Source organism: Haliotis cracherodii, unplaced genomic scaffold (assembly GCF_022045235.1).
Source record: "Haliotis cracherodii isolate W230 unplaced genomic scaffold, xgHalCrac1.p SCAF_2, whole genome shotgun sequence".
Taxonomy (NCBI): Eukaryota; Metazoa; Mollusca; class Gastropoda; order Lepetellida; family Haliotidae; genus Haliotis; species Haliotis cracherodii.
The window spans coordinates 14,129,213-14,142,143 of record NW_027266275.1 but is presented as its reverse complement, the minus strand read 5'-3'; the positions used below and the strand labels follow the sequence as shown (position 1 = coordinate 14,142,143).

Sequence of the window (12,931 nt, the reverse complement as noted above, 5' to 3'; positions counted from 1 at the left end):
TAAAAGCATCCCATAAAACAGAGATGTGTCACGAAGGTAATGGGAATAACACTTTTTAGAATCACAGCGGATACCATATGTAGACTTGACAAACATGGCCTTGTACTGTGACATGATCAAAGTGAAGAACCAGTGAATGTCATACCTGGTGACAGTTACCCTTTGGCATTTATGTTTACATAGACCTAGATGGTATAGAAGACCTTCACTCAGCAAATGAGATATGGCTTTTCCTATTGAACCCTATTCCTTCAGCCAGAGAATCAACGGGTGTTCGAAGTTCAGACAACCGTACATTTGCGTGAGCTGGTACCTCAACAATCCTGAACCATACATTTCTTTCACACTTTCACCTAACTCCAAGTACCGTTTGGTGTGGTATCTGATAAGAAGGAGTTTACTTCCCTCTGTTTATTGTACTGCAAATAACGTTTGCAGGGTATCTGATAAGAAGAGGGGTATTCTCTATTTACTTGACTGCAAGTAACGTACACTAACGTTGGGGGGAGCCTATATCCAGAGCTGTTGATTATAAGTTTATGTTTTCTTTCATTTTATCAGATCTGTCAACGATGATTTAGCGTTGCATCGATGTAACTATTGATGTTTTACCTTGTCATCGACGTATTGGCCTTGGGCCATTGATAATTGCAATGCGTCGGCAGTTCGATCAATCATTACATCCCATATCCCAGTATCAATAAATTATGGTCTTCCTGCTAGTTGGTGTGTGTAAACATGGCTCTAGGAACGCAGAACAGCATGAGAAGCCCTTTAACTATTGGTAATTAACATGCATAGTCGTTTTTAGGCTGAAAATTGCAATGACATATAAAAGCCAACCACTGCCGTCGATGTTGCAGCTGAGGACTCGACGTTGTTCGCTTTTCCCGATGGATCAGCTGAGCTTATTTCCTGTCATTAGCGTTTTGGAAAAGAGAGATCAGTGTGATCACTTAAGAAGTTCATGTTTACTGTATCCTCCAAACCGAAGCAGTGAAATCAACACAATACAGTTTTCTTGGATTGGGTCACGTCACACTCGGCAAGGTCACTGTTAGCTCATGGATTGTCGCATCGTGTTCTCATTTCGAGAGGGCATGGGTGGCCCAGACGGATACGGCGCCAGAATGTGTTCCTTAGTCTTGCTATGATTCGCTGATGGTAGGTTCGAATATCAGATCCTTTGTTTGTCAGCTCCATACACATCTTCCATTGTGTCACTCTCATTGTAGTAAACGTCAATGACCTACGTCACTATAAGGCTTTCTGCCTGCAAATATATGCAGTTATTTAACTGAAATACTGCGTTACACCCAAACGACAGACTCGCTGATCTCATCTTGGATGGTTTTGCACATTCAGTTTTCATGAGAAATTCCTTAATGCGAATAATGTACAGCCATGTGAAATGTCACATATTATCGATTACAAACTGTTGGGAAAAGGAAAGTACACACCCATGTTGGATTGATGGTTGCTAAAAAGGAAACAAACAAGAAACTTTTATTCGATGGTGAGGTATTTGATATGGGTGTCATAGGCCACATTCCGTTAGAGTGGAAGTCGGGTGTAGTATATGTGTGTGGGGGTGGGGGTGGGGTTGTGGCTTGGGTCAGAGTTAGAGATTCCCCAATGTAAGCATATGTGATCGTACAAGATAGTTTATACTTCCATCATTTCGCAAGCAGGGTTAATTATTATAAGCTAATTGGAAACAGGCAATGACCCTAACATTGGATTAACATTATTGTCATATATATATCTCAAATATCAATGCGTGTTGACGTGCTTATCTTTTCCCACTTGACGGGCACGAGTGTCAAATTAAAGTGTATCGCAATATGTTTTGCAGAGTTGCGTCCCTTAATCGAGCATAGATCCTCTCATCGAGTTCGAATCCACGGTCCGCCCAGATTATTATCCTCAGTCCGTGAGCACCAATACCCGCCCTCGTTGGTTTTTACAAAAGTGGTACAACGTCTACGAATTTTGGACACTTTCATATATTTTTGCTTGTTCCCCTGAAACACTCACTAACAGTAGACTATCCACTATGTTCCGTAAATTCCACAAGTATTAATATTATATTATACATTATTACCTGTATAATTCGAGATAGTTCTTTTTAGTGATTCATATTTCATGACCATCTGTTACCGGTTGTATATTAACGGTTCTGACTTTTCCGTTATAAACTTCAGTTAACGGGAGTTCAAATTAAAAATGAACTGAATGTCTGCTTGCCTACTGCCACTATATCCTTTCAATTTGAAATAGATACTTAATCAGATTAGTATCTTTCAATGTTATTAAATTACAGTGGTAGATTTTTAGTATATGTATTGTACTTAATAAAGTCGATATATTTAATTAAATATCAGATACAAATATGAAATTTTGGAGCTCGATAGTCACATGTTGTCGTTGTACAACGGCATCGAAAACTGTTCATTGTCATGTCACATAAGGCCACAAGGTTGCGCTGAACTCGTGTGACCGCCTCGGGCAACAATCACGGCTCTGCATCTCATCGGCACTGACTGGATAAGTGTACGAATTCTGTCCTGCGTAATTCTGCGCCCTTCTGCTTGTAACGCGTTGGTCAGTTGTGGGTGTGTCTGCGGCGTGTTCGGACGTGCACGTCGATTGCGTTCATCCCAGAGGTTTTCGATTGGGTTGAGATCTGGAGATCTCGACGGCCAGGGCAAGCCGTTGATGTTGGCATTTTAAGGGTAGTCTACCGTGACACGAGCTGTGTGCGGCTTGGTGGACGTTGAACTTTTTATAGCCACTACAACGAGTTACGAATGCCATAACTTGCGCGTGAATTTTGCTTTACTATTTTCCTCCATGACAATTTTTTAACAAGTGTGAAAACAATGCCCTTTAAGACTTTGCAAATCAACAATGGCTGCGTTTTGACGCACCGTTTGTCGAATATCAGGCCACTAACATTTTACAATAACATATTTCCAATTCATATACCGGATTTTTAGTGTAGTCAGGTTCAATGAACTTCATACTACCTGTGCGTTTCTTTTTTTAAGAGTGTATGATAAGATAAGACGTAGATCTATTTAAGATAGATATCATTCCGATCGAAATGAAATGAATGTGGAAAGTATCTTACCTTGCTGTGTATTGATATTCTAAAATAAGGGATAACAGGAAGTATTTAAGATTTAGGACAGTTGAAAGGACTTTGAAAAGATAGCTTGTTGTGTATTGAAGTTCAGTAGTGTATGTTGTTCTCTCAATGAGTCTCACCTTTTTACAATCTTATAACAACAAGCATAAAGAACTGTTTGATTTGCATTTATAGAAGTTTGTGAGTAACAGTAAAGACAATTATGTCTTATCAATCAATACTGTTGAATTGTGCACCCTGATGCTTGCTTAAAGGGGCTCCCTGACCGGCGGTTGTTTATGCCCAGTGCATGTTAAAAAGTGTAAAAGTGACATTTTCTCTCTGTGATAAGGGTAACCGTAAATTGCGGAACTCATATATGTAAGTCAACGTGTGTTTACAGATTAAGTTGCATTAGAATGAGATGAATTAAAGGGCGTCCCAATTGTCTAAGGCGTCGCAATTCGCTATGGAGAGACACCTGATCGTGGGTTCGATTCCCGTTTCGCCCTGACTAAGGTTATAAGTTTGTTATGCAGCACCATATGCTTCGTTTTGGGGTTTACCAAATTTGTAAATGTTTTATAAAGAGCTGCACATCTTCTGGGTTTCTTTCCATATTAAGCTGACGCGCCGTTTTATAACTCCAATATTGGCAAATTCACTCACTCACTTGATGTACACCAATGAGGTCGACCAGTTGGCCTCTGCCTAATCTCCCTCTACGTGTCGACTCGGTTGGTCCTTCCACTCGGAGATTCAGTGTAAATAAAAGTGACAAAACCCATTCCGTTATCATAAGCAATCGTTAACTGTATGATTCCGACTAAAGAATAAACGCGTGTTCAAAATCACTTACTCTATCAACTAGTGTTGATACCAGGTTTTCGTGAAAAGGTGGGCGCCAGTCACAAACACATGTCAAGAGTTCATCTGAACATACACGGGAACATGAAAGACAAGTCAAAATATGAAATTGCATCGGACATCAGAGATCTGTTAGGAGGGGAGAACAAATGGTGTCAATAGGGACGCCTTCTTCTTGCCTTATCATCTTGTCCATATATCGCATAGATGTTAGCAGTGAGTAAGCCATTCATGTTACATAGTTTTTCTCAGTAAACAGATTGCTTTCATTGTTGACAAATTGTTCTGAACTCTTTGAAGAGTATATTTGTGATCACCACGTGACAAATGTCCACTGGGTCAAGGCATGAAGTGTTTCCTTACGTTTTTCGTGTCATGTGACACATTCCAGTTCATATCACAATAAGTTACCACCTGACTCATCTAGTAGTGGATGGTAGTAAAATGTTAGCTTAATATGTCATATTATTATACCTGTCCACGTAAACGTTACGGCACATGAAAGTCAAGGATGTCAAATATTAAATGTGTAATTGGTGTTCATGAAGTCTAAAGCACAGAAATATTTATCCTTATTTTAAAATCAGAAGTGTCAGGATCCGCTGACCATAAGTTCAATCCAATATTCATCCAGACTATGACCCTTGGGTTGTCTTGGAGATCTTGGGTTTTACAAAAGTATTAACCGTATATGCCCTTTGTCACACTGGGTACTACGTTGAGCTAACATGTCGTGATTTAACACTGGTGAAACCGATCTCAGCCACTTGAATATTGTGAACGAAAACATATGTGAGGCGATTATTCGACACAGATTGGATGTTGTGTTAGATCATACCAATAATTATGATCAGGAATACTGACAGGAACAGCGAGGAACATCTGGTCACTTCGTCACTACTGCTCCAGTTCCACCGCAGCCTCAAGGAGCAGCGTTTGTTCAAAATCAGCCACACAGATTCAGTAAATCGAACATGAGGCGGTGGGATAAATTGCCAACGTGAAAATCTAAAGCGTTTAACTAATACAGGTGACGTGTAATGAGACATGTCACTCGTCGGATGTACATTTCAGTTGGCTGAGGGCCATTCAAAAAATAATCAACGACGAGAGAAAACGCATCAGTTGTAATCACATTTTTCAACCGATTGAACAATTTATTTTTTTATCACGTGGAAAACGGTTGTAAATGTCATCCATGATGGTTAATGGACTAAGTATGACACGATTGTCGTAAAAATGTATTTAGACGAAAAGTGTTCATTCGTCCTTATTTCTTGAAAATCAGATGTGTATTTCTTGTCATGGCAATATTAATATCTTACAATACATTACGATTCTAAATAGCAAAAACACAACGTAAATGTGCTACGTAAAAATGTATATAGATCGATATCGGTCGGACAGCTATTGTTATACAAATTGGAAATTCATTAAACACGATTCCATCAATAGGTCGTCTGAATTGAAAGGGTCGATGACAACAAAGCACTCTCACACTGGAAAATAAATAAGCAGTAAAGGAAAGGCCTCAAATGATGCAATCCACCAGAAGCTGACATTCAACGATACCCTTTTACATGTATCCTTTTCGTGAAAATCTCTGGGTTATTTGTTTAAGTTTACGATAACCTTTTAGACCACAGAGATCCAATATCAATTAGCGACGACTGTCCTCAGAATAGGTCCATACATGTGGTAAAATATAGCGGACAACCGTCGTGTCATCCTGTTTGATTACATATGTGTTTTTCTATAGTAGGCAACTGTGTGTTTCATTTATATACATACATTCAGGCGACATCTCTAATGCTTTCAAAATAACATTGTATGGTCCATAACTACATGTTGCATTTTAAAAGTTCTTCGTCTGTGTTCCAATTACGTCATCAGGAACATGATCTCGTCCTGAAGTCACAATCACCGATTCTGCCCAGGGGATAATAAAACCAACATTTTCCACCCAAATTGTTATTACCATCCTAGTCCCACCTCCGGCGCTTATACAATGTCATCTACATCCCTGCCCCACTTAGTGTAGAGTGTACTGCTCCGCATTAACTACCTAATCCTTTGAATAACCCCCTAAGATATTACTGGTGCTCGACAGCTAAAGCACATAAGGACCGTCTGAGGAACATTAGAGACTGTGGTTTAAGCGCGAGGTGTTGGCCAATGGACAGAGCCTAATTGTGTCCATCAGGTAGCCGGACAACTTCACATCGATCCACTGGCTGTCCTGGAATCACCCTACAAGACCGGACACCCATTTGAAATAATAATATGATTTTCACTGCTTTTACACAGGGCCTAATTTATTTAGCCCCTTTCTCATTTTGTCATTTACCGACGCGTCCAGTCTTGCCTGCGTTCGAAAGAGGCCTGAAAGCGGTGTTTGCACCATCTGTATAAAATGTTTACTTAGCGCTTATTTTCCCCACATTAATTGAATGTAGTGAGCACGTTGGGATGGAAGGATGGATGATAACAAAAGCCAATCTATGCCAGGTTTTCAGCTATGTCCTCGGGCTGGTGTTACAGGTTGGTGGTGGTTTCTAACGAACGGCGTCTTGTGTACTGGCGTTTTGTTACTTTTTCCCGCAATAATGCAACAGCGTGAGAATGAATCAGGTGTATGAAAATGGAAAGACATCTACTTCGTCCGGATTGTCGCATTATGAAAGGTTCATTTGTAAGATTATTCGAAAGTTCCTGGTGCGCAGTATTATTAAAGGTTATGTTCATACCATACTGAAATAAGACTGTCTGGGAACGCATTTGCCTGAAAGTATGTGCTGAGGAAAAACAATGCCTGGTTTTAAATTTGAATCACATTTCACACATCTTTATACCGGGACTTCATATTCATTACAAAAAGTTACAATCATTAATTTAGTCTTGCAGTCACCGTGAGATACAAAGGGCTCGGTAATTGAGAAATATCGCCAATACAGTCTGTTGTAACCCAAGAACAATAGCATCCTCTTTAATTGTTCATTTGCGTGACTCTTGCGGATTTAATAGATCTCTTCGTAATGGTTACATCTAGAATTTACAGTACCTGTAAGAACCTTTACTCTTTCAAGTAAAATAAACTATGCAGTAACAATACTCCGGTTTAATGTTAGTCTGGAGTTCGTCAAAGAATGTAATCTTATTTACGTTAATGTCTTTGTGATATCAAACTAAGGAACGGAGATAATTTAAACCGTTACGTACTAAAATAGAGTTATTTGTGTAGATGCTGAAACTTCCTTCTCTCATACAATTAGTGTCGTCTATCACGAATGTGAAGGACATTAAGTGTGGTTTTCCTTGCTACGAGAGAGTTTATATTGTCTGGTACATAATATGTATAGTTAACTAAACTATTGACCTTCTTTTTCAGAATGATTGTGTAGTGTACCTGCTGGGACCCAACAAGAAACATCATGTCTGGAGGTCAGGCTGAGCTTGAGATTGAACTCTTGGAGCTGACAACAGTCACCCCGTCCAACATCAGTCAGAATGCTTCGTGCATGTCAGTTGGTTGCAACATTACAGAATCACCTATGTATGAATTTGAAAGACTGGTCAGCATCATCGTACCAACTATATTTGGGGTAGTATTCATTCTGGGACTAATTGGAAACCTCATGGTCATCCTCGTGGTCGTGTCAGACAAAAAAATGAGGAATACAACCAATATCCTCATCCTCAGTTTGGCTTTTGCAGATCTCTTCTTCATCATCTTCTGTGTGCCATTTACAGCAGCTGGATACGCCTTGCCTGTCTGGCCATTTGGGAACGCGTGGTGCAAGCTGACACAGTTCATGGCTTACGTTTGTGCCAATGCCAGCGTCTACACTCTCGTTCTCATGTCTCTTGACAGGTACCTAGCAGTAGTGCATGCTATCAGGTCAATGCGATACAGGACCGAGAGAAACACATGGCTGGCCGTTGTAATAACTTGGGGAGCGATTCTCTTAGCCAACATTCCAATCCTGTTCCAGTATGGTGAACTCGCTTACGAACACGAATTTCAAAACAGATCCGCATGCCTAAACCTGGATAGTGTAAATGATCCTCAAGTTGGCATGATCTTCTTTTCGTGCTTCCTTGCCTTTGGATACGTAATTCCCCTCGGCGCAGTCTGTCTCATGTATGGCCTTATGCTCAAGCGACTACTGTATGGTGTTGTTCCTGGTGGCAACCAATCTGCGGAAAGTATTCGGGCTAAGAAGCGAGTTACTAGAATGGTTATTATCGTTGTTGTCTCATTCGCACTCTGCTGGCTACCAATTCAGATTATCCTTACAATCCGAGCATTTGGCCATTACCCAAACGACAGAGGGTTCGTTGGACTACAAATGGCGGCAAACTGTCTGGCTTATATGAACAGCTGTGTAAATCCATTTCTGTACGCATTTTTGTCTGAAAACTTTAAAAGAAGTTTTCGAAAGTTTATCTGTTGTTTCTCGGTAACGCGGCTAATGGATTACGAAAGGACAAACACCCGCAATGAAAAGGATCCCAAAAGCACTACTATCACAAGGACAACTTTGAATAACGTGTGACAATACATAGCTGGATGTGACTTTTATATGCAACGCAGACATAAATGCGTATGATTTCATGCGTAGGTCTGTGTACCTGATAAATTCCATGCAAAAGTCCGGATAAAAATATTATCTTGTGTCTAAATCTGCTTCAGACACGCGCGTGAACGCTGCGAGTGTCAAACTTAAGATTCGCCGTCCATTCATAGCTGCTTATCGCTGATGCAGCTCGTTGATGTTATACACCTAAAGTACCATGTGACTGACACGTGACCAGATTCACGTGATATACATATGACTAGATCAGGTGGCTGGACAGATGAGTGTCGATGGAACGCGATAACTTCAGAGAGACAACTGCATATTCTGTCTATCCCTCTGAGGATTTCACGTGTTTGCGACTGGTCATATATGAATGTAGTTGTACTATGGTATGTCTTTCATTTTTTGCAGTGGGATATTTAAATGTTTAGTGATTAATGTGGCCATGGTGAGTCAACACTGGACAATTTTTCACAGTGTGGTTCGGGTATATACACTATTATTGTTCTGGGACCATTTGTACAACTGATTGACACTGAGCGCCCAAACTGACCCCTTTTAGCGCTTCGTGGCATTCAGATGTGCAGTGATCTCCGATCAGGTTGTTATAAATTAGAGACGGTATGCAGTGTAGGCGATTAATATATATTCATGAAAATAAAAGAATGTGTGATTTATTGCGTATTATGTCCTGTGCCCGGTAAAACATGTAAAGTCGTATTTGCTATACGCCTGTATTGTAGCCATAACCAGACCTGCAATTTATTTGTAAACAGATCATCATTATAGAGCAGTCTCTTTATGCTTGTTCGCTTTTTATAGTCTGTAGAATCACATACTAACATTTGTACCATCATCATTGGTATGTTTCGTGGAAATATGTAAATGGTTGTATATTTTAATTGATCAGACATACCAGCCGTCTAATTGTTTTGATTCCGAAAATTGTAGAAATATATTTTCATCACAAAATTGTGTTCCTTTCAAGTTGCAACTTTGGGCTTATTGTTGTTTGGAAATAAAACTTAAGATTTTTCCAGATGAGTTGTTATTTCATAGGACTATCCCAGCTCAGCTTACAGATTTTTGTGTGTTTAGTTCGGGATTTGAAGTGAAAAATAAAAGTTACGAAACCCTTTCCATATTCATAAGAAATGTCTGCTGAAAGCAGATTCCACTGTGCAGATACGATTATACCATGAGGTTTTAGTGTGTTCTTGAATCACAATCAAATAGTGATGATACCAGGTGTTCTCGAAAAGGTGAGCTTTTCCAATTCCACCGGTGGCAATCGTCACAGGCGCATACAAAGGCAAGGCAGGTGTTCACGTGAACAACACTGGAACATGTGATACAAGTCAAAATAGGGAATTGCATCAGTCGTCATTTCTGTAACTGATGCGTCAAACTTGGAAATGTCCTCCACATGTCTACCACAGAACGTTTTGAAAGCTTTAGGAAGGCTTGAATGTTGCAGCCAACATTGAAATGTTGAGCAATAGGCGTCTAACACTCTTTAAAATCTTCGTTGTGTTGACATAGACGTCTGGAGCTGTCTGAATATTGCTCAACATTAAAGGACAACTGATTATAAGAAAGTTGTGAAGTCATCCATCTTGTCATACAGTCTAGTTTTTTTTATTGTAAATCTAAATCGTTATGCATAGATTTATATATGAAACTGGTCTCTTTTATAAAAAGGTCAGGTAGGTAAATGAGAGGAAAAGAACTGGCTATTTGATCGTTATTGAACAATATCAGATCACCGATATATCCGAAGCCTAATTTAATTCTCTTGGCCAAACTCCCTATTTCCGAGAAGCCAATCCGATTGCGAACCTCAAGAAGAGGAACACAAATTGTGCCCATGGTGACGCCTGTTTTTTACCAAAATGTACTTTGGCTCGACCCAGCAACGTGTCTATTGTAGTACGGCTTTTATGGAGCTTGGAATCAAAAGAGGAATAGAAATGCCTTCAGGTTGTTGTGTCAACCCGGAAATTAATGGTACTAATGCTTGGTTTTGTCAGATTTCTTCCTTTGTTGACATACTGGCAAGATATGTGGCATTATGTGATATGTCAATTATACTAAGGTCTTTGATCAAACAATTAATGTAGTGATGCTTACATATAATCGTTATGCCATTTGAGAACTTGTCAGATGGAACAAAAACCTTATAATGTAGGATAGCCGTTATTCCAATCCTGTTTCAACTTTTTCATTTTATTCACTGTGATCATGTGTTTATGAATCCCGATCAATTAGTGGTAATACCAGGTGTTCGGAACAGGTAGGCGTATCCTGCCTCATTAGTGACATTCAATAGGTTCAACTTCTCTAGTGGCACATTTAAAAATGTGAAAATATGGACAATTACGACATTATTTGCACACTTTGGAATCAGGCGTTGAGAAACCGAGCCCAAACAGCCAATTAAATCAGAGCTCCCTTGCGCTGGGCCACCGCAGTGTAAATTACCGACAACGTGATTACAAATCGTCTGCATGCAACTAATCTGCATGCTCGGCGACCACGTGTTGCACCAGCGTAAACAAATCGACACATTCTAACTAGACGCCAATTAGAGCGGGGAAACTTGGGAAATCGCGAATGGTTTTCTGTAATGTTTTCGGACGAGTCCAGGCTTAAGCTGGAAACTCTGGATAACGTGCAGGTGTCTGGAGGCGTCCTAACGAACGTTGCAAAGACGCCAACGTAAGGCAAGAGATTTGGGAGTGGATCTGTAATGATATTGGACAGCATTACTATGACTGCCAGAACTCCACTGCATATTGTCCATAGAACAGTCACTGGTCAGTATCGACGAGACAACATATTGGCGCCAATAGCTGTGCCGTTTGCGCACCTTGCATGTTTTGTCTTTCAGACGATGACGCTCGTGCCCACCGTGCACGCATCGTAACGACCTCCAGCAGGAAACAACACCATAATGCAATGGCCAGCCATGAATCTGACCTTTCCCCAATAGAGCACGCTTTGTGTATGATAGGGAGACGTGTACGTCAAAGGCCACCACTACGTTAGGCGAACTGGGACAGGAGTCGCAAGAGGAGTGGACAAGTTCCCTCAAATTGTCATTCGGACCATGCCGAGCCGTGTGAGAGAATGATTGACCAGTCGCGGGGACATGGCCCATTATTGATTAAGTCATCTCAAACGTTAAATTTCTGACTACGCACCTCTGTCGTCTATTTTGGTTGTTTGCACCCTCACAATACACCGCCTTTTTCTTATCCAACCTTTACCTTAACTCGATACCTCCTTGAATATCTGTAATCATCTGTTATTTTCGCATATTCCCTACCTTCTCTGGAGAATACATATGACAACACTATACGCCCCTGTAGTCAGTTGATGACAAAATCATTACAAATGCACAAGATTTACAACGTTCATGCTCGAAGCATTATACACAATACAAACCTAATGCAAATACTTGCATTGATCTGAGTAATAAATGTTTCAACAGGGGTATGACCCATGTCGCTTTATTAAAAAAATGACCCACATCTGCAGACGGTTCCTAACAGGAGAATGAATCATACATGTTTAACAGCAGCCAAGTGTTATGGGGAACAAGAATACATGGAATACATGGTAGAAATGTTGGATCTCCGATATTACGCTTATTAGATATAAATATTTATATGGATATAAATGTGATACTGCCCCAGACATGTAACATGTAACCCACCTACTCCCTCACCTAAACCTTGTTTTCTGAAATGCCAAGGTTTTAAAATCATCTAATATGTATTGCGTTAACGTGATCTTTACACGTGTAAATGAAAACGACCACGCCCTTTCCATAAGCATAAGAAATACATTGCTTAAAGCAGCGTCGATTGTACGATCATTTTCATCAGGAAAAAATGTGTTTTTGTTTATAATTGTGTTTATTGAATAACTATGAAATAGTGATGATACCAGGTGTTCGCAAAACGATGAGCGTATCCTGTCCCACCGGTTGCACTATCCCAACGTGTATTTTTCACCAGAAACACGGGTACATATGGTACAAGTCATAATAGGGAATTGCATGAGACAATTTTATTTGTAAATGATGCGTCAAATTTGGAAATGGAAACGTGCAATATCACGATGCATCAGCTTGCAAAAGGTATGGCCGTAATGAGAACAATGATCGACATATGGATTGTTAGAAGCAAATACAGCCTCTCAAAGCCTTTCCTGACCCCATCTTAAGGACATTACATAATGACATGGTTTGCCCGCAAGATTCCTTTAACATTACCAATGGCAACCTCTTCGTGATGTTGAGAAGGAAACGATAATGGAACCACCGAAAGTATGTATTTGTCTAAAAAAA

General features: G+C 40.1%; 1 protein-coding gene across 3 annotated transcripts in view; it reads left to right on the top strand.

Annotated features, from left to right (window-relative positions):
* The window catches only part of LOC139468720 (allatostatin-A receptor-like), a 50,282-nt gene extending 40,709 nt beyond the window's left edge, over window positions 1–9,573 (top strand). For all 3 annotated transcript variants that reach the window (XM_071250845.1, XM_071250846.1, XM_071250844.1), the window contains exon 2: window positions 7,386–9,573. In XM_071250845.1, coding sequence (XP_071106946.1) covers window positions 7,429–8,553 — 1,125 coding nt within the window. In that variant the 5' untranslated portion in view covers window positions 7,386–7,428 and the 3' untranslated portion in view covers window positions 8,554–9,573. The remainder of the gene's footprint in view (window positions 1–7,385) is intronic.
* Window positions 9,574–12,931: the final 3,358 nt, after the last annotated feature.